Source organism: Empidonax traillii, unplaced genomic scaffold, assembly GCF_003031625.1.
Source record: "Empidonax traillii isolate 1590-97213 ecotype Southwest subspecies unplaced genomic scaffold, ASM303162v1 scaffold243:size714344, whole genome shotgun sequence".
In the NCBI taxonomy this organism is placed as follows: domain Eukaryota; kingdom Metazoa; phylum Chordata; class Aves; order Passeriformes; family Tyrannidae; genus Empidonax; species Empidonax traillii.
The window spans coordinates 655,242-682,581 of NW_020955436.1; the positions used below are offsets into that span (position 1 = coordinate 655,242).

The 27,340-nt window shown below is 34.9% G+C and overlaps 1 protein-coding gene across 1 annotated transcript in view; it reads left to right on the forward strand.

Moving 5' to 3' along the window:
* Window positions 1-1,513: 1,513 nt before the first annotated feature.
* COL21A1 (collagen type XXI alpha 1 chain) overlaps window positions 1,514-27,340 on the forward strand; it is a gene marked incomplete at its 3' end in the record, with an annotated part of 55,778 nt that continues 29,951 nt past the window's right edge. Inside the window, exons 1-13 of the mRNA XM_027888658.1 lie at window positions 1,514-1,620; window positions 2,460-3,011; window positions 7,478-7,646; window positions 7,779-7,995; window positions 9,884-10,057; window positions 11,015-11,092; window positions 13,423-13,431; window positions 14,492-14,575; window positions 15,982-16,044; window positions 22,393-22,446; window positions 23,363-23,416; window positions 25,876-25,929; window positions 26,766-26,819. Coding sequence (XP_027744459.1) covers window positions 1,533-1,620; window positions 2,460-3,011; window positions 7,478-7,646; window positions 7,779-7,995; window positions 9,884-10,057; window positions 11,015-11,092; window positions 13,423-13,431; window positions 14,492-14,575; window positions 15,982-16,044; window positions 22,393-22,446; window positions 23,363-23,416; window positions 25,876-25,929; window positions 26,766-26,819 — 1,650 coding nt within the window. The remainder of the gene's footprint in view (window positions 1,621-2,459; window positions 3,012-7,477; window positions 7,647-7,778; window positions 7,996-9,883; window positions 10,058-11,014; window positions 11,093-13,422; window positions 13,432-14,491; window positions 14,576-15,981; window positions 16,045-22,392; window positions 22,447-23,362; window positions 23,417-25,875; window positions 25,930-26,765; window positions 26,820-27,340) is intronic.

Consider the following 27,340-nt stretch of genomic DNA (forward strand, 5'->3'; position numbering starts at 1 on the left):
GAAAAAGCAATGCTTTTTCCTGAAATGCCTGGGTAAATCAATTTATTGATTTGTGGCATATCTTCTATTTGGCAAACACAGATAATGAATCTACCATGAATGAACCTGACACTGAAATTACTACCTCTCTACTTGCCCCCACAACTGTGTAATTCCTTTTTCTCGTATCATTTTCCTAAAAATCATGTCAGGTAGGTATGTCTTTAGAGAAAAAGGTTTATGTTCAATTGCTGTAGAATTTTGTTGCAGGTAACAACTTACTGGCTGCTTGACGGCTTCTCAGTATGTTATAGTGGCATTCTCCTCAGTTTACTTCTTTAACTGATCTTGGAAAAGAAAATGGTTTCTTATTTCTATTTATCTATTTCGTCTCCTAAGAAGAGACACTTGCAGTAGGCATGCTGATTTGTTTTTTGGTGTATTTGTGGAAACTAGTATTTTCCGGCACTACAGAGGTTTCAGAACATCTGGTCATGCAGTGGGCACCTTGTCTACCCTCAAGAGTTCAAAAGCAAAGAGCAGCAACATAAAACGCACAAATGCACCCAGCATTCATCCCCCCTTCTCTTCTTCCCACCACACCCCCCTGCCTGATAGATGGACTTCCAATTTTGTTGTGTAATAGATATTTTAATCTGTATTTTTAAGGGGGTGTGTAGGTCATTTTGTTGTGGGCATAAATAAAGGTTTATGACTAGAAGAAAAAATATGAAAAGAGAGGGAGTCTTGGCCTTCTGCAAAGAAAGCATTTCATTATTATGATACCTTTCTTTGAAGAAAACATAATGAATAAACATAGCTTAACTTAAGTAAATTTTTCAAATAGTATTTATAACAGCAATATGAGACCAAAATTGCATGTTTGCTTCACAGGGGATTATAGTTCATAAACCCTGATAACAAAGAAGACATAAACAGAGGGAAAAAATCAAAAGTTGAAGATGTATATAATTTATGTAATCTTGGATGTCACAGTACACAGTCTGCAGGGCTTGGCTCTGCTGGAGAAGGACTGGGGCTTGCTGAAGCCCTGACTCCTGGCGACAGTCCTGCGGTAGAGGAGGGGGCATTGTATCAGACTTCCTGAAGTAGCCAGGTGCATGGATGGAGACTGAAGTAACACTTCCCCATCAGTACCTCATACGTAAACACTTGCCACATTTTGAATCAGGCTGTCAAGTCTTTTGATAATGGCTTCAGAGTGGGATAGTGTTTGGACAAGTGTGGCTGGGAATATAACCTAAGTGTATATATGTGCCTTGGTAAAAAGTGAGCTTGCACAGAAAGGCAGGCGAGTGTTGTTGAGTTTAAAATCTTGATTTTTGGCTTGCATGCTTCACTGATACTTTTTGGGTCAGTGGTTCATTGCAGGATGGCCACATCTGGGATTGCAGATTTGATTCAAAGTTATTCTTCGTGCACAGTTTTTAAACCAGAGAAGCTTGGATTTGTTTAATAATACCATAACACTGTATTTTCTTTTCATTTTTTCCCATCTAGTTTTATCTCAGGACCTAGAGAAAAAAATACACATGGCACAGATCGTAACATTTTTTCAGATGCTGTTAGTTCTGCTACTTCATGATTACATCTCAGCTGACGTTGGGGAATCAAGAGCAAGTAGGTCTTAATTTTTGCATTTCAGATAAGTGCAGCTTCAAAGAATACCTTGAATTTTTAGTATACATTTTTGATGTTGATGGGGATTTTCTTCCAGTATAATTTTCCTGGTGAAACTCCTGGAATATATGAGAAATAGCTTAAATGTCTAATTTCTCCTTTAGGAAGGGAATATCTTTATTTCTCTTTTGTGTCTTGAAAGTTCTCAAGGGGGCAGATGGAACTGTAAAGGTACAGTGTTGATTTAAAGTTGTGTCCTGAGTGTTTGTATTTTCATTTCTTCAGAAGTCATGTTCTGAATAGCTTAATGTTATGTGAAAAACTAAATAAGGAAAAACAAAGATTCCATGAGAGGAAGCTGAGATAACCTCAGTTCTGGGACAGATCTCCTTGTGTGTTCTCCAAAATTAGCATCTCAAACCCCATAAAATCATGCTTTATACTCTAAATCTGGTTTATAAAGAACATTAAAGCAAGGTAGTTTTTTGAAAGACAAAGTGGCTGAATAAAAGGAATGTGGAAGAGTTTCCTCTGGCCGTGGTACTTTCAGGTTAAGTCTTTTTCCTCTAATTTTGCTCTCAATGCAGCAATTTTCACTACTCCATATTAGCAATTTTCAAACTCCATAAAATTCCTTTTTTTCTCTAGACTTTCAGATACCAAGTTGGATTTTTGTAGCTTACACAAACAGTAGACTCCCCTGATTTTTTTTTCAAATGGAATATATTTGTCAGTATAGATCCCAATACAAACAGCAATTAGTAGTAAAAACATTTACTCTGGAAGAAGAAAGTAAAAGTGTTGATTAATATATTAATTTGGTTTTTCTTATTTTTTAGGTTGCAGAACTGCTCCAGCGGATTTAGTTTTTATCTTAGATGGTTCTTACAGTGTTGGCCCAGAAAACTTTGAAATAATCAAAAGTTGGCTTGTCAATATTACAAGAAATTTTGACATAGGGCCAAAGTTTATTCAAGTTGGAGTTGTCCAGTACAGCGATTACCCTGTACTTGAAATTCCCCTTGGAACTCATGAATCCACTGAGAACCTCATCAGGGAAATGGGGTCCATACACTATCTGGGAGGAAATACAAGAACAGGAAGAGCTATTCAGTTTGCTTTTGACCATCTTTTTGCAAAATCTTCAAGATTTTTAACAAAAATAGCAGTTGTTCTCACTGATGGAAAGTCTCAAGATGAAGTCAAAGATGTAGCAGCAGAAGCAAGGAAAAATAAAATCACTTTGTTTGCTATTGGTGTTGGCTCAGAAATTGAAGAGGATGAACTTAAAGCTATTGCCAACAAACCTTCATCAACTTATGTATTTTATGTTGAAGATTATATTGCAATATCAAGAATTAAAGAAGTTATAAAACAGAAACTCTGTGAAGGTAAGTGCTTGTAAAATATCTTAGGTGTTCAGAATGTCGTTCTGTCCACATATTTCTTAATTTCATAAGCAGAATATATGATTAATGTGATCCAAGGGATATATATGATAATCTTTACTATGATCTTTCATTTTGGCCTCAAGATCAAAATCACTCCCCAAAGTTTTGAAGTGGTTTTCCATGTCAAGCAAAGAAGTATATTTGGAAAGATATGATGTTTAAACATAGTATGTGTTTAATTTCAATATGTGTCCTTTTGCACTAAGTCAAATTTTTTTTTTGCATTGCTGAAGTTTAGAAGCACTAAAACAGTTGAGCAATTCTTAGACTCCTGAGAATATAGGGTTTACTTTATTGTTTTTCCAGTTGCAACAGATACTCGTGCACAGTCTAGCATTTCTTCTTGACAGGTGAGAGAATAGCCTGCCATTACAAACAGGAGTTCTTCTGAATACATACTTCTGCTAGTATGTATTGAAAAACCCAGAAGAAAGACTATTGGCAAAAATCATAGAATCACGGAATGGTTTGGGTTGGAAGCCGCCTTAAAGATCATCTAGTTTCAACCCCCTGCCATGGACAGGGACATGTTCCACTAGACCAGGTGGCTCCAAGCCCCATCCAACCTGGCCTTGAATCCTTCCAGGGTTGAGGCATCCACAGCTTCTCTGAGCAGCCTGTTCCAGTGTGTCACCAGTGTGACAGTAAAGACTTTTTTCCTACTATCTAATCTAATTTCCTACTATCTAATCTAACTACTTTGCAGTTTAAAGCCATTTCCCCTTGTCCTATGACTTCAGGCCCTTGTGAAAAGCCTCTCTGCAGCTTTCTTACGTCTTATGTACTGGAAGGCTGCTCTAAGGTCTCCCCTTCTCTTCAGTCTTCTGTTCTCTGGGCTGAACACCACCAACTCTCTCAGCCTGTCTTTATAGAAGAGGTGTTCCAACCCTCTGATTATTTTCATGGCCTCTTCTGGACTTTCTCCAATAGGTCCACATCCTTTTTGTATTGGAGTCCTCAGACCTGCACACAGCATTCCAGGTGGAGCAGATGCCTGGAGTTGTAGCAAGCTCTTGTGATCTTAAAAGGATTAGAAGAATTAGGCAAGACCAACATGGCAAAGTGCCTTTTTAGCTTTAGGATGCTAGAAGCATTGCTGCATTGAGTTTTCTGTTAATCTTGCAAAACAATGGCTTTCCCTTATATATATATAAAAAGCAAATTGCTTCTAAAATGTATCACTCAGACTCTGTTATATGTGTTATTCTGTACATGTTTTATTATCGAGAACCAATGCAAGTCCTATTTCAGTTCTGCCATATTTCTGCACTTAGTGAAAAATGTTTTTTGTTTGCTCTCACTTTGAGTATGGACTTCATTGAAAAAGTATGGTGATACTTTTGTTGAAGATATTATTGTTTATTTCTTGATACATCAAATGAAATCATAATAATTCCTTGTGGCTGATGTAGTAAAGTGGTCAGTCCAAAAATTAAATCAGCTAAGTGCAGCTAAATTCTTAAATAGAGCTTCATGCAGAGAGAAATTCCCCTAAATAAACACAATACTTTCTTTAAATAAAGTTTAGAAGTGAAATTATATTTGCTCAAATTTCAGAACTAACTAGTATCCCTTAAAATTCAACTGCAATATTTCACAGTAATCTGTGAATATTGACTACTTGTACAAACGTGTACTTACTGTTTCACTTAAAGTGACCCTTTGCTTCTTCCCCCGATGTCACGCACTTCCCTCACATTAGCACTGAGATGCCTCTCTCACACTTGGCAGCTTCATTTCTAACCACAATGTCTTTAGCAAGTGAACTGCAAGACTATTAAACTGGAAATTTTATACTAGGTTGTGAATGATTTTATTTATTTATTTATTTACTTATTATCATGTTGTTACGATTGACTGTGGAAGAGGAAGTTCCATTAGAGCTGAGCAGCAATGATTTGTCTGCAATCAACCACATGAAGCTGCCTGAAAATTTTGCAATTCTCTCTTCATGGTCTTTGTTTAAATGTCCCCAAAAAAAGCGCTAGCTTTTACTCTATGGCATTTTTAAATTCATCATAATATGAACATAGATGTAAGACTACAGGGACCATATCTCCTTTCTGGACAAAGGAGGCTGAGGTTTGCTGGTTCTTGTAGCAAGTATTACTATTAGGAATGGGCTTGTGGATTTTGCTGCGAGTGTGCCTTTTACCTCTAGTGTTTGTTTTAGGGTACCTGTAGAGTGAAGAGACCTGCTAAACATGTCCAAATATTTAAGGAGTACTTAATATTTATTCTGAAAGTTGAATGTTCCTGTAGTATCAATATTCTATAGCAAAAACAGAAAAAAAAAAAGATTGGCTGTCGGGGTGCATTTAAAAGAAAACTCAATACAGACTTCAGAAAGTACGTCTGGAGGATGCAGAGAAAAGTTCCTTTGTGCTAGATACTGGGAGTTAACATCAAAAAATTATCTCATGCTTTAGCAAGGAAAATAAAGCATATGGAAACTGTAAAAATACTAAAAGGCAACAAATTTCAGTGTAGGCTAGAGAGTTGATGTGGCTGGTACTATGGACTAGAAATACAACTCCATTTTCCATGTAAGACAGTTCTTAATTTTGCTATTGACTTCTGCATCCTGCTCAGTTAGTTATCAAAATAGTCCTGCCAGAAAATGGTCCAGAAGACCCAAAAAAGGTCTACCTGACTGGAAATTTCTTATGTCATCTTTCAGTGTGCCATCAGAGGGAAAGAATAATGTCTTAATGTGTAGTTTTACACATGCTTAACTTGCTTTATATTGGTTTGGAACACTTACTTTGGCATTGATCCGTAATAATGGACCTCTCACATAAAGTAACACCGTTTCTGCATTTAGTTTTTGATTTTACACCTATTTCTAATATTGTAACTGGTAAGAGACCCTTGTGTTCATTTTCTTGTCTATGTGTATGTATATGATTATCTGTAATGTGATGACCGTTATTCAGCTTTAAAATAAATGTTTAGAAATATTTCCATGATAACAGTACACAGTTGAAAAAAACTGAAAAAAAATAGTGTTATTACTCTTACTTAATATGATAAGTATGTAGACTTAAATCCTGCACCTGTGTTTTGAGAAGAGTGAGAAGGAAAGTTGTGTTGGACTTTGTATTTCCGTTCTTACTTGGAAGCATTCAGGAGGTAGACATTTTAATTTCCAAAATATAGGCATATTTCTTGCAATTCTTTCTTGTAGAACAGAGAGATAATATATTTTTAATTTGGCAGTCAGGTGTCATTTTTGCTGTGGGGAGGAAAAGAAAACTAAGGAGAGTTTATGTGGCTTCTTGCTGCTGCCCCAAGTACCTGCGACACGTCCCCTTAGAATGGATTGTCTTTTCCCAGCATAGATAGTTTGTGCAGGCAGTTAGCTGAATTTTCTTAGAGTTTATATATCCCACCTCACCCACCGGAATGGGGTATCTTCTGAGTGCCCTTGGTTGCAAAGGGAAGTCATGAAGCGTTGTTGATATTATAAAAACAAGCCGGTTTAGACCTTTGAGCTAATAATTCCCTGGCAGAGACATGAGTTTTCCAGCCCATTGCTGGTCTACATAGAGATGAGTGAACTCTCCAAGCCTTCTTTGGAGTGTATTCCTAACCTCTTCCTTGTCTATGAACTAATGCTTTTCTGAAGAAACAACGGGAAGTTAATAAAGAAAATGTATGTATTATAACTACTTTAGCATAATTTTAATAAAACTAAAAAGTTTTCATAAGTTTATAATTCTAATACAATGTATGCTATAGCATTAAATTTCACTCTCCTATCTCCTTTTTTTTTTTTTTTTTTTGGAAACAACTTAGGTCCACTGCCTAGTAATGTTTTTGTGTTAAGAGAATTAACCAGAGGTAACATGCAGTTAACTTAAGTTTCCACAGAAAATATATCACACACAGTTTCTCCAGTGAGAATAGCTTCCAGCAGATTTCAGTGTAACAGACAAAATAGCTCAGTCTATTTCGTGTTAAAGAAGATGAAAAAAACAGTTGTAGATAATTTTACCTTTGTCCATTTTCAAGCTGATTTTATAGTTGGGAGGGATGGTGAAACCAAATTATTAGTGCACTGTGGAAATCAGCATCTATAATTTTATAGTGTTTTGAAACCACGCAATTTGAGAAATTAAATTCAATATTTTTATTAGCCAGATATTGTAATACCAATGAACTACAGTTAGTGACAATTCAAAATAGTATGTGAATGTAATTGCAGTAAAATACGACGTCTTAGTATTCTATCTTCAAGTCCCTGAGAATTCTATGTATGACTTCTCATGTTGTACTTAACTGACAGTTCTCAGTTCTCTGTTTATTTCTTGAAAGGCAGAGACAAAAAATTGGTTAGGTTGAAGCTTGCTTTTTGAAAGTTTTACGTCATATTTTGAACTATCCTTGCATTTATTACTTTGCAGAATCTGTTTGTCCAACAAGAATTCCAGTGGCAGCTCGAGATGAAAAAGGATTTGACATTCTTGTAGGATTAGGTGTGAAGAAAAAGGTTAAAAAGCGAATTCAAATACCGACAACTAATGCAAAAGCTTACGAAGTAACGTCAAGTGTTGACCTCTCAGAATTGACCAGGTATTGAAATTTATAAATACACTTCTATGCTTAGTAAATTTTTTTTTTTTTTGCTTCAAGTGAGAGTTATTTTAAGATTTATATGAATTTTCAAGTACTGTTTTGTTTTTTTTCCTCTTCCCCCTTATTTAGGAACGTGTTTCCAGAAGGTCTTCCTCCATCTTATGTGTTTGTTTCCACTCAAAGATTTAAAGTGAAAAAGACATGGGATTTGTGGAGAATTCTGAGCCTGGATAAGAGACCACAGATATCAGTCACTGTTAACGGAGAAGAGAAAACTCTGTCATTCACTACAACAAGTTTACTAAATGGCACCCAAGTTCTTACTTTTGCTGCACCTCATGTAAAGGTTAGGAGTATGTCATCTTCATGCTGGAATACTTAAATACACGTTATTCCATTATTCCCCATTCGTCCAAACCAGTTGTATTGTTTTTTAGTGTAATCTGAAGGTTCTCTTTGAGTCTTTCTTCAGTACTTTCCAGTGAAGTGTTTAAATCTTGTAAGAAAGATTGTGTTGGTTGCAGATGAGACAGAGACTGAATGTCTCTACTCGTGGATTTGTAGCAGTATAGGAATATATGCAGCCCAGAGATCACTGTTCCTTCCACAGGGAGTATCAGTTAAGTGAACAGAGATTTAGCAAAGAGTGGAAAGATTTACTGCTGGAGCACTTCATGACCAAGTGGGTTCAACTTTTCTGGGAAGCGGGGACCTATGTTTGAATCCCTGCTCTAAGTTAGGCTGAAGGAATTTTAAGCATAAATCCTCTGTGAAGGAAGGACTCCTATCCAAGGAATAGGTCTTAATTACTAAGCTTTTCTTAGGGGGAGGTATTTTATTCTTCTGTTATTGGATGAAGAATTTTTGCTTTTTTCTTTCCAAATTTCCTCTGCTTTATTATAATTATTAGCAAGGGAAGTAAATTTTATTATTTTTTAAGAAGCTGCATTAAGCTTGACTTAGTGGAAATTCTTAAAAAAATCAGTTTCAAGTCAATCAAAAAATTCATATTTAAATGTTTCTCAGAGCTACAGTGAGAAATCAGTCATATTCCTTCAGTTCCAGGTATCCATGAACTTCACCATGAAAACACATTTGTGGGTTTTTTTCTTTTGTGGGTTTCTCTGTGCTTGCACTGCTGTTATGGAAAACAATAATTTCATGTTTTTTTTAGAACTGTATGTCTCTAAATACGATATAAATGTCAATATGCTCTTGATTAACCTTTTTATTTAATAAACCTTTGTGGTAATTTATCTTTTAACTGGAAAACGGAAATGTTACGTATTCTGATCTGTTGTTTGTTTTATCTGTAATGAGAACCACTGTAAATAAATGAAAAACAATCGATGTAAGAAAATGAAATAGAAGCAGAAGTGTATACTATTAAGTGAAGTATCACATTATATTAAGTGGATATATTAAATATATTATATTAAGTGAAGCTTAATTTCTCTTTATGTGTAAAAAAGGTAACAAAGATGTATTACTTAATGAAAGATGCATGTTTCAGTTTACTCTTATTAATACCAATTTAGTGTGGGATTAATCTCTGTGCAATTTAGCATCTAGGCTAGCTTAGGTTAAAGAGATAGATTGTTTTTAAAATTAAAAAAAAAATGGATAGACTCAGGAAGAAGATGTTCCTTCCCATGTTGAATTTTATTTCTAGGCTAGGTGAGATAAATGCTTTAAAGGTCTCTCTCACTTTCTATTACTTGTAAAATTATGTAATTTGTTTGATTTTCAAGCTTTAGAACCCTGAGGTTTTGTAGAGTAATGTCTGGTTTATTCATTGCAATATTGTGATCCTTTCTGCCATGTCATATTTTTTTTCATAAGAGGTTAAGTCAAAACATTCAATTGCCAATTTGTTTTCACCATAGTTTGTGATCTGAAGGGTTTGAGACATTATACCACTACTGAAAAAAAAGGCATCAGGTTGCATATTTTGAACAAATACAGGTTTGGGCATGTTCAAGATCACAGACTAAAGAGATCTAAGTTACAAAATAATTTTGAAATAGGGATTTATTATTACCAATTCTCATCATCTTAATTACAATATTACTTGGCAATACTTCTTTGCCATCCAGTTTACGATTATTTGTATGTAAACCCTGTAACATTGATCATCTCAACCACCAACAGTAGTTTATTCAAATGCAGTCTTATTGTTATTTAGATTGAAGACATTTTGTTTTGAACAATTCTGTTTGCTTTGTTTTTCTTAGACGTTGTTTGATGAAGGCTGGCATCAAATTCGTCTTTTAGTAACAGAAGACTCTGTAACTTTGTATATAGATGGCCAAGAAATTGAAATGAAACCATTACATCCTGTTTTAGGTATTTACATCAGTGGCTTAACCCAAATAGGAAAGTATTCTGGAAAGGAGGAAACAGTACAGGTAAGGATATGCTAAAACTACAGTAATCGAGTAATTCTACTGTAGATCAATATTGCATTGGGGTCTTCTTTTTTCTTGAGCTTATTCTTCTAATTCATGGTAGATTGAAATTCATTATACAAAATTCTACTATTGAAAGAGAGAGCAAAAATGGTCATGAGGACTTGGCGCAACTGATGTATCATGTGTAATGGGTGCTTAATGGTCTCACTGATTTCAAGGGGCATTTGTGGACAAAACTGATGCAATGTCGTTGCCTGAATTTGGGAAACAGTGTCTGAAAGCAGGGAATTTCCTCCGTGCTTTCCTTCCATCAGTACATGGGTTATGCTGGTAAAAGAGGGAGAAAATGAAATTTTGATGAACTTTCTTTCTCCTCACTTTGCAGTCATGATAGTTTATGCTAGAAAAACTGACAGAGGTTTCATATTTTTGGAATGTAGCAGCAAAGCAGAATGGCATGAACTTTTGTTTACCTGATGCCAGTGCTTTTATTGGTTGCTTTTTAAAGATCTACATTGTATGCTAAACTCCAAATGAAATTCTTTTAAGCATCAGAGATGCTTCTCATGATTCACCAGAGTTTACTAATCCTGCATGTGGTATGGGCAGGTCAGTGTAGGAGCATCATCCTAGGTTGTTAAGGTAAAAAAGAGAAAAAGGTTGGGTTTGCCTGTGCTTGTAACTTGTTTCTGCAATGATACTGGCAGCCATGTAGTTCATGCTGCATATTTGGATTTATGGCAAATAATTAAGTGCAGTGATTTCTGTTATTTTAGAAATAAAAACCTTGGATGATCATTTTGCTTTAAATAATTCTGTTACAGTATGGTTAATTGGTTGCATGTATTAGTCATTGTGAGTTGCCCGACTAAAAATGTTTCTATATCTTTAATTGATTTTTAACTGTAGTGAACACGCAGAGCTCTAAAGAGTCTTTTATGTTTTGAATTATAGTTTGATATACAAAAACTGCGAATCTACTGTGACCCAGAGCAAAATAACAGAGAAACAGTCTGTGAGATCCCAGGATTTGTGAGTATGATAGATGAAGAGGTCTGCTTGGTTGTTTTTACAAATTACTGTTTAGAGATGACTTAATCAAGTCTTAAAATAAGCAGTACTACATTGTTTCAGCTGGTGCAAACACGTGCTTGTTACCTGTGCAATATCAAGTGACACAAACCTTATCGGTTTTCAGCCTTATTTTTCACGAAGTATTTAAAAAGGTTTTTTAGATTAGATATTTGATGGTGTAAATTTGACACCACTGTGGAAGAATCTCAGAATCTTTAATTAAAATTTCAGATTTTAAACATTTTAGATTAATAAAACTTCTGTGTTACGGTAGTGTAAAATTTGTCGAATACGACTTTTTAACTTACCTGGTATATTTTTGCTACTTGTCAGGTCATTTAGATTCTGAAATTTTGATACATAACTGACAAACCTGTATTTCTAAATCCCCTTCTCCTGTCAGAAGTATCTATGCTGAGGTCTATGATAAATATCCCACTATGTGAAATGTTGCCAGGATTTCCAGAAGTATGTTATGAATAAGACAAAATAAAATCCTGTTTGGGATTTTATGATTCATGTACACAATTAGGAAGCTGATGGGGATCCATCAACCCTCTCTTTGTCCTCTTACTTACAGTTAATAATGTAATAAAATGTTAAATATGCAAACAGCTTGGGAAACTGTTCATGTCTGACAGTTGGAGCAAGATTTAAGCATTCAGGTTCCATCTCAAAATATAAGCAAGAGATTGATTTATACATGCAGATTCCTTCTGTGTGTATAAATGCTCTCCTTTGTTTAGTGTCTGAAGCAAACTAAGCTAAAGATTATCAGCCACCAGTGTCTTACTATGTAGGCCTATATTTTTCATGTTGTGATTTGATTTAGTATCAGGACTATTTTGCTGGTTTGATAATAGAACTGTGGAATCTTCAGCATCCAGAATTTACTTTTTTTTCAGACTGGCACAGACTGCCAGCTAGTCTGTTTTAGTTCTTTTTATTTGGGGCCAGCCAGTGCGTCTGTTGCAGTCAACATCCTTCTTAAAATTATTTTTGAAAAAGCTCACAACTTTGAATTAATCAACAAGTAGGTGGCTGGATTATTAGCTCTTCTGAAGCCTGTCTGAGTAGGTCAAGAAGTAATGATTTCAGGAACGCTTTTGTAAAATTAGCTTTAAATCTTGAAAAAATAAAGTATTTGGCTATTTAACTGCACCATCGATCTTTTTGTTCTTTACAAATTAAAAGTAAGATATAGCAAGTAAACAAATGAAAATATTTTGCATAAAGAAAGCAAGTACTAAAAAGTCTGTCAAATCTTACAATCTCTCCTATTTGGCCAGGAGTTCGAGCCAAAAATTTTCTTTTTGACATTTTATTTTCACTTGCTATTGTTGTTAGTTAAATTTGGACTTTACCCATGAAATTCTGGACTTTTTCAGAAAATAAAAATATTGGATGATCTTCAAGGAGGAATATGCACTTTGTGGTTGTATTCTGTCAGTGTGGTTGTGACAGAGTTGCTGAAATACACAGAGGCTGTACATACTAATTACAGCCAAAATTCATCCCCTTTCCTGGAGATACTTGGCTGCATAGTAATTTTAAGTTCCTTTATGATCTGTGGAGAAAGATGACTTATGCTAAAAAATTGAATACATTAAGAAACTATCCCGATCCATAGAGTGTGTAGGAAATCTGTGGTGGTTACATGCATTAGAAAATTCCTGTAGTGGTGCAGCTACTGGTGGCTACTAAACCATTAAGACAGACAATTTTGTGCTTGCTATGCTGAAATATTTGGGGATGGATTATTCTGAAAAAAAAAAAAAATCAATTGATAGCAAAGTCTAATGCAGTCACATAGGAACACGAGCGAAAGCCAGCCTTGCCTCTGTGCTGCTCTGTGTTTTCCCAGATGTGAATTCAGGCAGAGATCAGAGATTGCAGAAATATTTTGGTACATTCTCTGACATGAATGAATAAGCAGAGAAGTTTTTTGATGAAAAGTTGCTCTTGGTAAGAGATTTGACCCAAATGGGGACATTCATTGTGTCAATATTGATGTGGTTTAGTATTAATTCTAATTTTGTCATTGCTTTTAAATATTGCTGCTGGTTGCTCCTTTTGAACTTAACAACAAAATGAGCTAAAATTATTTCATATGCATTGATAGCAGCTGCACGTAAGTCTGAGAAAGTCTAAACATTTGAATTACAATTTCTTGGTAGTTACAGCCTTAAAGTTATGATTGGTTTTGATAGTGTTATTAATCCAAAATTAGTGCATTTTGCTTTTTACAACTATTGCTGTCTCTTAAACTGTGTTTCTTCTTGTTTCAGAATGGAGAGGTAGGCTCGATCCTAAACTACTCAAACTCAGTTTAAGGTAGTATTTGACTTTATATAAGCTTCTTATTATTCTTGGTAATACACACTTTGTTTTCAAAAGGGAGCAGAGGTTTGCGAATCTTAAAAGTGCTGGATTTCGTTAATTGAACTCTCATCAACAGATAAATTCAAAATAATTTTTCTAAAGCAACACATCTTAATTAGAATAAGTGGCCTGATTTTTTTTCCCCAGTTCAATTCAGTTGCTCCTATTTGCAGGGCTGGATACTGTTGCTGAGGGATGTGGATATGCATAGTCAGGTAGCTGATACCTGCATCATGCTAATGTGAGCTCACTGAACAGGAGCTTGTCTGAAGGCTTAATATAGATAGTTTCCTTAACTTTCCTTGTAACTCCAATTGGTACTATTGGAAGGAAAGCGTGTATTGGTGTTTTGATCAATCTTTTGATCCCAAGAAAGAATTCCACTCAGAGAACATTGTGTAAAAAATCTTCATTATTTTATCAAATATGAATAAAATGTTATGGAAAGTGTTTTAGATAATAAAAATCTGCATTTTTGTGGCTTGGATTCTTAAATTTTTGCCTTTCCATAACTCTTAAGAACTTGCTGGGTGAAAAAGAATTCAGTGAGTTTTACTTCTACATATAGATTTAGTACAGATTTATCTATATTTTGGCTTATATTTGATATTTGGTAATTGATCACACTTAAAATTATGAATATAAATTAGTTGAGGAAAAGAGTTTTTCATGTTGCAAGATTTAAAATTATCAAACCATATGACAAAATTGTGAAAAAAACAAAGTTACGGGTATCAGCCCAGTTGGTACTTTTTTTTGTTTGTTTGTTTTTATTCTGGACAAAACAGTGAAATCATTCATGAAAACTAGTTGCAGGGCAATATTCAGATAAGCAGAAGTTCCAGCTGAACAAAGGAGTGAAAGGCAGGACCTAAGTTAAAGCCAAACCAGGGAAAATCAGCTTCATATAATGTTATGATACGTTTGTTGAAAGCTTTTGGCATATGTATTGATGGCTGGTTTCACTCTTGGTAGTGCATGAATGGTCCTAGTGATGTAGGCTCAACACCTGCACCCTGCATATGCCCACCAGGAAAGCAAGGACCTCCAGGCCCCAAAGTAAGTCTTCATTCTGTCTTATTGAACATACACAACTTTTTTTTTAAATTTATTTTTTTTATTATTTTTTATTTTCAAATCTTTTGTTGGCCACTCATAATTAGGCAGATTGAAGAAGTAGAGACAAATTCTTCTAGTTCTGTTTTCTAGTGCACAGATATAGTGATTGAGATCCTCAAGGACAGGTTTTCGTGTCGTAACTCCTAATAAAACAAATACATCTTCTATTTTTTAAGAAAAATGTTCATGGATGTAACATTGTGTTTCCTTGCTACTCTTCAACAAATGATGTTGCACTGTCAATTGTTTGAGAATGAAATTATTTGCTAAATCCTTTACTGGGAGAGTTTTTTCCCTTCTTTGTAAAAGAATGAACTAGATGCTTACTGGGAGACTTCCACCTTTGCTGTCTGATGATGTCCCTTCAGTGCTGAAGAGCCAAAATACAAATACTATTATTAATTTAATAAACAGTAACTGTTACACATTTCTAAATGGACATTATCCTTTCCTGATTGATTCAGCATTACATTTCTGTGGTTTGTATGTGAAAAGAAGTTTTTTCACAGTCACATTGAAAGCTAGTTTCCTGTTTCCCTTCTCGTGTCCTCCCTGTTTATAACAATTCTGCAGCTGTAACTGACTTTCAACCTGTTGATGGTTCAGGTTGAATACATCAGTACCTGCTTAACACTCCTATAGAAGAAAAATGTTTTAATAGATCAAGTCTTAGAGGACTTTGCTGAGCTCAAGTCAAGGCTGTTAGTAAAATAGACGGAGAAAGTCAATGCTCTAGGAGGATATATTGAATAGGAAGTTCCTGCTTTCTCACCATAAACATGAATCCTGAGGATCCAACTTTTCTTTTACTTTAACATGATCATAGCAAAGGTTATAAAAATAACTGCAAAGGACTTTTAAGAAGAAATCTAAAAAAAACTTACATTTTTTAGACAGCCATGAGTGTGCGGGGAGGAATTTATATTATTTAACAGATTTTAGTCCTGGCATCTGCCTTTCCAATGCTTTTGTGTTAAGAATTCGACTCAGACAAAGCAAATAGGAGTTTTCTCCAGAGTGATTAACAAGATTTTAATAAAGATTGTTTCATCCATTTGATGAAAATTGGGTTTTTTTCTGTTGATTCAAATGTTAAAAAGCTTGAAAGCATTTGAGACGATGGGTCAAACTTGTGTTGTAACTGTGTGGGCTCACTTCTCTAAGTCCTGGGGAGTATTTTCCCAGAGAAGGGTTACAAGATCAGTTCTCTTTCACTGTAGGAAATACTCCACAATAGCAGATATCTGGGCTTGTTTTGTGGAATGTTGTAGGGTTAAGGTTGCTCCATGCTAATTTTAAAGTTCTGTTTCATATATTTTGTGTGTTAACATATTGCTTCTCTGTAGGGTGACCCTGGGCAGCCTGGGAATCATGGTTATCCTGGTCTACCTGGTCCAGATGGTAAGCCTGTGAGTACTAAAAACTTAGTCATATATTGTAAATGTAAAACTAACAGGAGAAAAAACATGTACCAGGGATACCAGATTTTCAGATTTAGGTGATTTTGTCTTCATTCTTTGAAACTGTGAATGTCACTTCATTGCTATCTGTATGGAACAGTTTTATGAATATGTTAATCATATGATTTTTGTTCCAAGCTAAAGTATTGTAAATATGAGTTAGGCACTGCTATAAATCAGAGAACAGGCTATGAGTGCTCCTATTGGTCTTTGCATAATTTTGCAGCACTTATCACCTTCAGTCTTTACTCCTAAGAACTGGTTCATTAGAAAGCACTTCAAGGCAGCTAAAATCCTATTTTTTTTCTTGGGGTTTGCTACTCAAGTTAAAGCTTGCTCTATTTAGTTTCTTTGTAGGCTATGTCAAGTAGTCCATCAAAATATGTAGATATAAATGAAAAATGTTAAAAATATAGATATTTTTCATTTCTAACATTACGTGTTAAAACATACATCATAAAATGTATAAAAATAAATAAAAATGCTTATATTTCTCCTACCCTAGATTTTACTTTTAATTATTATTCAATTAATATGATACTAAGATGATAAAGACTGGAAGAAAGCAGATGAATAACATCCGTCCCTAAAACAAACAAACAAACAAACAAACCAGATTTGGCAATGGCTTGCCTGGTCTTCAAGGTTAAAATTTTTTGTTGTAAGAAAATTTTAATAAAAGCAAACGAATATGTAAAAGTAGCCTAAGGTTTATTTTAAAAAGATATTAGGTCTTTGAATCTAACAGAAAGCTTCTGAGATACTGACAGCTAAGCTTCTGTGTTGACTGCAGGTTCTTTAACAGCCTGCAGTCTGTATCATCACAGTAATGATGTGCACGTAACTCTGGTGTGTTAAGAAAAGGCAAGTCAAAAGCAGGAGACTTGACTGCTCATTTATTTTCTAAGAATGTTGTTTACTATCCATTAGAAGCTATTTTATTTATATAAAAAAATAAAGTAAAAGGGGGAAAAAAGGGATCATTAAAAAAATTGCTTCTGAAAATAGAATAATTTCTCTGCATAGATTGGAAAGATTAATGATGATACTGTAACTATTGACAAGTCTTTACCAAATCTGCCCTTGTTTATCAATTCCAATTCAAACAGCACCATAGGCTTACAGGTAGTTGTGTATTCAGTCTTGTTTAATCAAGAGGCTTTTGTGTGAAAAACTTTTCCTGCAAAGCCAGTATTTCCTGTTCCCAAACACATTTTTATTTTCTACTCTAAAGTTATTCCACTTTGCCAATCTGGTATTAATTTTCTTTGAACAGTATAACTAGTCAACAAAAAGCTTTCCTTTGAGAAAGCTTTTAGGCATGCATTTATATTACTATAGGTAACTGATTTTTAAAGTAAAACATCAAAGAAAATTTAGTTTATTGTTTTTGGGCTGGATAGATTGTTCTGATATGTAAAGTTAGCTTTAGTCCTGAAAAATTGGAAACAATTCCTGTTAATATCTTCAGTCTTACCAGAACATAATTGTTCACCTGGTATTACCCAGTAAAATTATTTGCTGTAATATTTGGGAAGGTGAACATAAACATAACTAATTTTCAATAATTTCTTAATTGTTCTTTATATTAGTTTTGTTCAGAGGTTGTTTTTTCCCTTTAGTGACACCTCTGTTTATTTTCTGATACATACAGAAAAGATCAGTTAAAGTTACTGTAAAAAAAGCATGAAAGTGAGAAGCATAATACTTAATGAAAATACATTTTTTACAATCAAAATTGTAATTCAGAACCTGAAATTGTTAAAATGTTTAGTCAAGAGAAAAGCACTAGTAGGTAAGTGGAAGGATAAAAATACTATTTGAATCTCAACTCAAACTTATTTTAATGGACATTATTCATCCAGAAGAAGCAGTTGGAGTGATTGCTGTCCCTGAAAGTGCTCAGCAGCCTGACTGTGTGGTCACAAAGCCACTTTTTATTCCAAAGGATACTTTGTATGTACTGGAGAAAAAATCAAGTGGAAAAATAAATGATCAGAGTCTGCAGTGATCACTTGTGGTTAATAGAGGTGACAGGTTATCAGTCTGCTCAAGGAAATTAAACAAACCCTACTTATTTGTCAGTTTTGAACTGTGTACCATACAACTGGAAAATCTGCGCAATTTTCCAGTATTCCATCTAGTTTCATTCATGAAAGTTTGGAACTATTTGCCTTGTCTTTGCAGTATCTACAAGCAATAAGCAGTTTAAAAATAATCTGATGAGACTGATATATGCAGATAGAAAGTTCATAAGGTATCAAAGCCTCACATAATAAGTAATTTCTGATCATTCCAATATATTTTTAAAAAAACTATAGTACTTTACTACAGCTGTACTACCTAGAGTTTAATATTTGGTGACCAACTGAAGGCCAAACCAACAGTGCTTTTGGAATAAAAATGGATAATATTTTTATGTATACATAGAATTCGCTGTGCTATTGCATGATTACAGAGTTCTAAACTCTGCAGCTACTTTTCTCAGGAAAATTTTGTAGACATAGTTGATAATTCATCCATAAAATGCTGCTTTCGATTCCAGAAAAATACATATTCCTCAGTAAAACTGTGACCTTGTTGTTATTGGAGGAAATACAATTGCTCCATTCTAATATGGTAATGTAGTGTAGTGGCTTCCCTGAGACCTACTCCTTAGAAATCAGAGCAATGCCTGATGCTAACTTGTGCTGCCTACAGCTGTATAGTTCAGACAGCAGTAGCCAAAGGCAGATGATATGATAAGGATGAACAACTAGGCAGTGAGCAGGAAGTTATACTCCCTTGGTGCATCATCTCACTTCCCAACGCTCTGAAACTCAGGAACTTTTAAACGGGATTTATTACATTTTGTTTAATGATCTTGATGGATCTTGTTTTCCTCTCAGGTATTTGAGAACATCATGCTCATGTAAAATATACTGGTAAGGGCTCTGAGTTATAAAAGCCTTGGCAGATGATGGAGTAGCTAACAGGAGAAAGTGTAATGAAATGGAGAAATAATAAACAGATCAAACAAGGAAAACCCAAAAAAAGCAATATACAAGCCAATGAAAACCTTTTTCTTTACTTTTCCCGTAATAATGTTCACATGATAATAAATGTTTGATCAGGAATCACCCCCAAATTTTTGTTGGAAAGTAAAAGCTTGCTTTAGCTACCTTTGTGATCTCATGCTTCGTTTTCACTTCAGTGTGGGCTTCACTGCAGAAGTAAATGCCACAAGAAGTCCTTCTACAGGGTTTAACAGAGGGAGGAGAGAGGAGATGACTCTTATTCTGAGCTCCTGAGTTACCACTGCTTAAGAAAGTTCCAGAGAAAGGAGTAAGGCACAGGCTCCAAACAGACATGCTGAAGAGGACCACTTGACTGATCCACATGTCCAAAGGGGCAGGAAAAGGAAAAGCAGTAACCAGATGAATACAGGCATAGTGAGGTGTTAGAGAAGATGTCAGAAAAATGCTCCTTGAGAAAAGGAAAAGACCTGAGGCAAAAAAATAAGATGATAGAAAAACTTCTCAGAGAAAACCTAAAACACTTAATTCAAGTATGGATTTTCAGACACTAGAAATAGATCAGTACTGTTCCTACATGCAACAAACTGAGAAGGAGATTTTGTACAATCCTGGTTTCAGTTGAGCTGATATAAAATAATGAATGAGAATATAAACAAAGTGCTGTGGTGTAATACTGATTGACGATATTGGTGAAACATTACAGGTGGGATTCACTTTAAGACATGTACATTTACTCTTTGGATGGGTACAGAGACACAGGGTGTCTAAATTATCATGTTACTCAGCAAGTATAGGATTTTTATGCTGCAAGGTGTTTTGTTTTGCCCACACTGCAAGACAGTGGGCAAATATTTTATGCCACTGTCTTCTGCCACTGGTGCATGTCTAAGGAATCTCAAATGGCAGGTGCTGCCTATGTTTAGGCAACTGGATTCAAAATTGATATCAAATTCAGAGTTAACTATAATACTTCTCACACTATTTGTGTATCTTTGAGCAGTTCATGAGAGAAGACTAAGCCCAGATAAAAAGTATTATTTTTGGTGGCAAATTTAGTGCTTTCACCGTATTTGAAAGTGAACCTTCAGTCCTGAACTCAGCAGCATCAAGTGAAATGGGAATTTTCACTTCTGTCCCTTTTTCATAAAGTGGCAACTATGGTACTGCTGTTCTTGCAGCATATGTATGTCACATAGGTACTCCTACTGAGGGCTTTGTGGTTAGGGAAAGAGGATTTGAGTTGACTTTAGTGCAAAAAATTTGAAGGCATTAGCATAAAGATTGATAATCCTTACTGCAAAAAGAGTAGTGATACAAATTCATGCTCAGTTTTTATGAAATCCAGTTTTCTTTTTATGGAAGGTGTTTTTACCATGTCCAAACAATTGTTATGTGATTTTTACGAGACACTGATTCTCATTTTTGTGACTTTCTGCAAATTTCCTTTTGAATCTCCTCTGTTCCAGCTTTTTATTAACAGAACACACTGACAATGTGTTTGATTTGTGTTGAAATCACATTACAATATGTAGCTCTGAGCTAAATATGCAGTTTTGTAAGCTGAAAACTCTTCTGCCATCCTCTATTCATGTGGTGAATTTTGAAATTCAGTTCAGCCAGGAAATTGTACTCCTCTACCTCTTCCCCTTCTCAGTTAGAGGGAGAAGGGAAATTGCACTGCAGAGATGTAAAATATGAAATAGTTTTATTTATATAAAATTATATCCTACGGAGAGCCATACAAACCTTTTGCCTTTTTTTTTTTTCCAGAAGGAAAAAAACTGATCAACTTTTAAAGGCGTTTTTTTGGTTGGTGAATTATTTCAGCTACCTGGGAGGCCTATAAGCAATCTGGGTATACTATACCGTTTAAAATTTAAGCTGATTTTGCTAGAACTGCCTTGAGCACTTATAGAGGATCTGTGTATGACAGAGACCTAGAATTCTGTTTACTTCCATACTAAACATTACCAGCTGGCTCATCGGGCGTCTGCTCAAATGTCTTTTGGGAAGAGGGCACAGCAAGGACTCTCTCGTATCTAACCCAGCAAATAATTTTAGCTATTTTTATTATTCCTAGGAAGCTCTGACTGATTTAAAGAAGATATCAGACATACATGTTGCCTTCCTTGTATTGAAAAGGTTCTATTAGCTCCTTTTTACCGGTGTGGTAATCCCTCCATTAAATTTTGTGCTAAGTTTTTAAGACTGAAACTCATTTAGAAATAGGATTATTAGTTCTCTCAGTTCAAATAAAGATCAGATTCTGGGTATTTGAAATTGGATAGTCCATTTAATGGGATTTATCAAATTTAGTTTTGTCTGCATGTTGAAATGTCTGAGCCAAATAGCCTCAGAGTTTTATAGAGCAATTTCTCCTCTTATTTTGAATGTTTTGTCATAAAAATCCCTCTTGGTAGCTCATTTTCTCCATTGGAATGACATGTTTTTAGTGGAGCTATGTGAAATTTTTATTCTTCAGTAACTTTCCTCTCTTAAAGATTCTTTAAAGCACTTGTTCATTTTGTATAAAAGCTGACTATCTTTGCTGTAGTAATTGAATCAAGTCTACCAAAACTTAGACATATATCTTGGATTCTGTAGAGGTTCTCTTGTTCTGCCAATGTTGATTTCTAGTAAAGCATTCCTGAAATTCTCTTTTAAACTTATGAATTATTTAGTATTTCTTTTCATAGTCCTGGTCATTCTAATTATTTTTTGTATTTGCATAGTCTGTTATATACCTTCAAGTTCATAGCTAAGTGCTTAGTGTTTAGAATGGAATTTTTATTATTTAGAGATATTGCAAAACTAGCTGCATAATGTATTAGCTGCATAAGAACATACCTTATTTGTTAAAGCTTGTTTCTGCAACGAGGAGTAAGCCTTTAAAAATCCTGACATTTTCAGCTATTTTTCTTGAGAGAGAGAAAAAAATGTGTCAACATACGTGGATTAATTTCTTTTTTCTTTTTTTTCCCCAATTGAAAATAAAACAATATGTTTGTTATGCTTTTGTGTAACAGTTCTAAAATAACTGATTTTAACTAAAGTCTGGAGGCTGGAACTTCAGCTTTCAAAAGCTTTCATATCTGTATCTGAAGAGTAAATCCCAAATGTATGATTGTGATAGCAGTTGCTAAAATTTGTGACCTACAATGACAGGGCTGTGACAACAGTTCTCTGGTAAGCAGGAGGATTGTTTTTTTCTTTAAATAGGTGTTTTGAAATTTTTATATATGACTTTTAAAAAGTCATGAGTTTTGGTTCTTTTCCTTAGGGATATCAGGGATCAGCAGGAACTCCAGGTATCCCAGGAACTCCAGGGATTCAAGTAAGTTTCCGTTTCATTCCTAGATTTTGAGACTAGATCTGAGACAAATCCTGCCAAGTCTCTCTCAATATCGATTGTTTTTCATTGAGATTTGAGGCAGGGAATCGAAAAGGGCTCAAGTGATGTCATGAAATCAGGGGCCATCCATGAGTGAATTGCTTTGGAATTCACATGGCTTTGGGGTTTGAAGGTAGACTGACAATTAGACTGGCAGATTTAAGCAGTGCTAGATAAGGCCTGTAGAAGATGGGCTCAGTTGCAGCTTAGACATTTTTGTCCTGTTCCAGAAGCCAAAGAGTAGTTCCTTCAGTTTTTCTATGAATCACTAACAGTGATCTGTAGTATTATCATGGAGACAGATTACCCTCAATGCACACGTCCAAAAAGAAGTTTCACATAAAGCCCAGTCTGATGGAGTAGAATTCATTTTCTTTCTTTTTTGTATTGATTTAGTAGTCCTTACTGAGACAGTTGTTGGAAACCAGTGCTGTATTTTACTTGTGGCACGATCCAGTCTGGTTGATAGTAAAGGATTTACTAATCTGTTGAATTAAACATCTGAGAGAATGCTGGGGCCAGGAGCAAGCCTGCAACATGGCATACGTGCAGGCTGTCTGATGGACATTTGAAGGGGACATCACTGGGCTAGTACAGCCTCTGTGACATTCCTTTTGTCCCTGATTAGAACAAAAAGTAGTTTCAGTACTCCTGAGTCATAGGTTATGATGGTGTGCCATATTCATACGTACTGGATGCATTTCATGCTTAGTTCTGCCTTTGTGTCCAATTACAGAAATGTTGTAATCAGCCAACTGACACATTGGTCCCTGGGTCATGTTGTATTACATTTCTGTGTCTTATTCTATATCAAATTGAATTAGTATTTGAGCTGGTTTTCATTTTTTTCTCACTTTAGGGACCCCGTGGCTTGCCAGGTATCAAGGGAGAGCCAGGACAAGATGGGGCAAAGGTAAAAAAAAAAAACAAAAAAACAAACAAGAGTAATAGTATCAGTTAATAGTATCAGTATTTTCAGATGAAGCTTCTGTGAGAATTGCTTATTAGAAGGGTAATAAGGAAGGATTAAGAATCCTAAATTAAATTCTGAATCTGGTCTGCTTTATTTAATAAAGGTCATATAGGTTTTAGCACTGCCAGTAGCAACTTTATTGGACTGAATAACATATATTTAGAAAGCATATCTAAATCTGGATACCTGGAAGCACAATACAGACTTCTGTCAGCATGGTTTCTTTTTAACTCTTTTCACCCTTTTTCTCTTTAAGTAAGCATCCAGATGACCTAGGTAGGAATTTTTCGATGGCACTTTTTATCAGAAAACACTAACTAATTGAAACCAAAGCTTTTTGCGGAAAATTCTAGCTGAGGTGTAGCCAGTAGCTTGGAGCTACAAACAGATGTGGAAGCTTATATATAACTCCTTTCTGATAGGATAAACTTGACTCTGCATCTTCTGTATGCACAAAGAATAAACTGGCCATTGGCATTGCTAAGTTTCACTGATGTGTAAATATCCAGGCACAAATTTTTGCCCTATGTTTAGAAAAGTTCTAAGTTGATTGTGATAAAAATGATTTTGGTTTTGGTTTATTAAAACTTAAAAGCCTTTTCTGTAAAACAAACACTTGTTTTCCCAGCAGGTCTTAGAATTTCTTTCTGAGGTTCCCAATAATAAAAACAAGTCCCTAGATTCATTGTTCAGCAGAATTCTCAAATGCATGATTAGGGCTGAAGAATGTGCTTATGTTTTCTCTGCTATAGTCATCTCAATCTAGTTGATTTTTGATGTTAATCTAGTCAATCAGTCAGTATTGGACCATGTGTAGAAATTAAGATACTGCTGATGAAAAAATCTGTTCTCCTGGCACTGCAGTGTTGAGACAGATAGAATATTTCCTATTGCTCAGTCCAGCCTTGTTTAAAATGTGCCAAGAAATAGGGCTTCCACCACTGTTTCAGAAAACTTTTCCATTGTAAAATAGGTCTTGCCATTAGAATGTTTTTCCTGGAGATTCAGCCCAAATTTTCATCTCTTAATTTCATCCCATTACTTCTAAAGTTTCTGTAGCAACTAATTTAGAACTGTTTCCAAGTGTTTTAGTTTATCCAATAATTGAGTCACCATTTCTGAGTAGAAATTGAAACTCTGATCTTTTTCATTAAGAAGCAGTGGATGCACAAAGTGTTTATTTTATAAACTTCGCTAATTTTTTGAATTCTGTCCCACCTGTTTTCAATATTTATTTGTTAAGAGATATTTTGATATCATAACCCATAAGCTATCATTTGGGTGGTTGTGTTCCTGTCTTCTGTGAATATATGACAGAACTCTCCATATCTGCTTAGACATGAATGGCTTTGATAAATAGCACTGAGATATGTTGTCATGGTTAACCTTTGTCTTAGAACTTGAAATATTATGTATTATATATTATATAGTTTACTATTCTTTCTTTTGGATTGAAATAGATAAAACAAATTGAATTGTATTGTTTAATATAGAGTTAGAAAAAAACAGAGAAAAAACATTTTGATTGATCAAAAATGATTTTGTGATTTGCTGTTTGTCCTGTGTGAAGTAGATTTTGTCCAGCAACAAAGCTTGGTTTTATTGCTTCAAGTCAGGTACTGACAAGTTATAATTTATGCTTTTGTTGTAATTGCTCAAAGGAGCTTGCAGACAAATTGTCAGTTAAATATCTTCAGTACCAACAGTACCAGCAAAAGTTCGGAATTCCTGATATCCAACACTTCTGAAAACAATAAAAAGAACTGATGATTTGCCTTGTCTTTTCACTTGCCAGCTGCTTCTACCAAAGTGTCTTCTGTCTTTCACAGAAATTAGAACTCGTTTGTCCAAGTGCCAAAGTTGTTTTATATCAGTCTGTTTCAGTTTTATTTTGTTTGTTTTTTAAAGAAGGTACTTAATTCCTTTTTTTTTTTTTAATACTTCACTCATCCAGAGTAAGCTGGTGAGAAATTTGATAAGGTCAGTAGGTCTTTGATATTTTCAGCAACAGGTCGAAGCAAAGCCATTACAGATTTATGGAGTTTACTTTTTTGGGAATTAGGAATGGATGGTAGAATTATCACAGCTCCTACAGAGATTTTCAAAGCTTTTTTTCGTCTTGTTGAAGCTAAATTACTACTTTTGAACCCCCATAAGATTTATTCAGAAATTACAGTCAAATTTATTCTAACATTTAATTATTGTTTTAAATTTTTTTTCTTTTATGTACTGAATCTTGTTTGAAGATAAACTCTCGCCAATCATCATAGAATGTTATGAGGTTGATATGGTGGTACATGACATCTTTCTACTCTTTGTTGATCATGTGGATATGAATGTTGCTATAGTACATTACAAATTTTCAGATACAAGAATTTAAAATATGTTTGCTCTTTTAGGGTGACAGTGGACTACCTGGTTTTCCTGGATTACATGGGATGCCAGCACCAAAGGTTGAAATTAAATATATCTTGTTACAATATGCTCGTGTTTCAAGTTGCTCTATGGTTTAATTTAGGGGGAAAATAAATCTGTATAGAATACTGTTAGTGTATTTGATGACCCACATAAAATTAATGGATATGATGCTGAAATTTAGGGAGGATACATGCATGGGACTTCATTACATCGATACCAAACAGAAGAAACCACCTCTTTTTTCATTTTTATTCTGCTCTATGGGATTTTATATTAATTTGATTTTACTTCTACTTCGAACCTTCTTCATCACAAATAATATGTCAAAAATAAAAATAATTATATGATTTTCTTTAAGATGTTAAATTTGGGTGACAGCATTTTGAAGGATAGTTCTGGTCTATCCCAGCAGGTTTAGTTCATGTGTGTGTTCCCTAAAATGTCATCAACGATATCTTTTTTTCTTCTATGTTAGCATTCAACTGCATATATTTCTTAGTTTTTCTAAATTTGTGCTTTAAACTTTTCAAATAAGGTCTTCAAAAAAGTGCATCACATTTCAAGGAACTGAATATTCACTTAGGTTCCTACCTATATTAAAACAACAAGAATTACAAAATACCTTCCATAAAAAGTGGAAACATTAAGCCTGCAAGCTGTGGATTGCCTCAGCTTGGCATTTTGAGTTTCTACCCCTAGGAGAGCTTGGAAAATTCAGTTTTTGCATTTACTGTCTTGGGCATATTTTTTATGTTGTATGGAGCTCTTCCTGCTTTATTTTGAGTCTGCAATATGTGTATACTTCATATATGTATCTTTATATAGCTACTTCTGTTTTAAATATTAACTTGTTCACACACTTTTTGTCTAGGGAGAAAGGGGTCCTAAAGGAGATCAAGGAGAGCCAGGAATATATGGAAAAAAGGCAAGTGAACTTGTAATTACAAGTTAAAGCAAAATGTTATTGGTATCTGTGATGGGATGACCTTGTCTAGCTGCCTGATGTCCCCCCAGCCACTCTCTCATTCCTCCTTCTCAGCAGTACAGTGGGAGAAAATAAGATGGAAAAGCTAGTGGGTCCAGATAAGGGAGATCACCTGCCAGTTACTGTCAATTTGGGGAAAATTAATTTAATTTAATTACAAGTAAAATAAATTTGGGTAGTAAGAAACAAAGACAAAAACTAAAACACCTCTCCCAGTTGAGCCTTTTTCCCAGGCTCAACTTCCATCCTTAATGGGATGGGGAATGGGGAACAGGCTGGGGTAGTCAGTCCACAACAGCTCTCCGTTCTTTACAAGAGTGTCTGTGGGGTAACACACCATCTGTGGGGTATATGTAGTAATCATATTACAAACAGGTCTGTACTTTTTAATACACAGATACGTATGTATAACCAAACAGGAGCAAGGGAGGGTAGTAAGGGGAGTGAGGAGAGGAGCACAC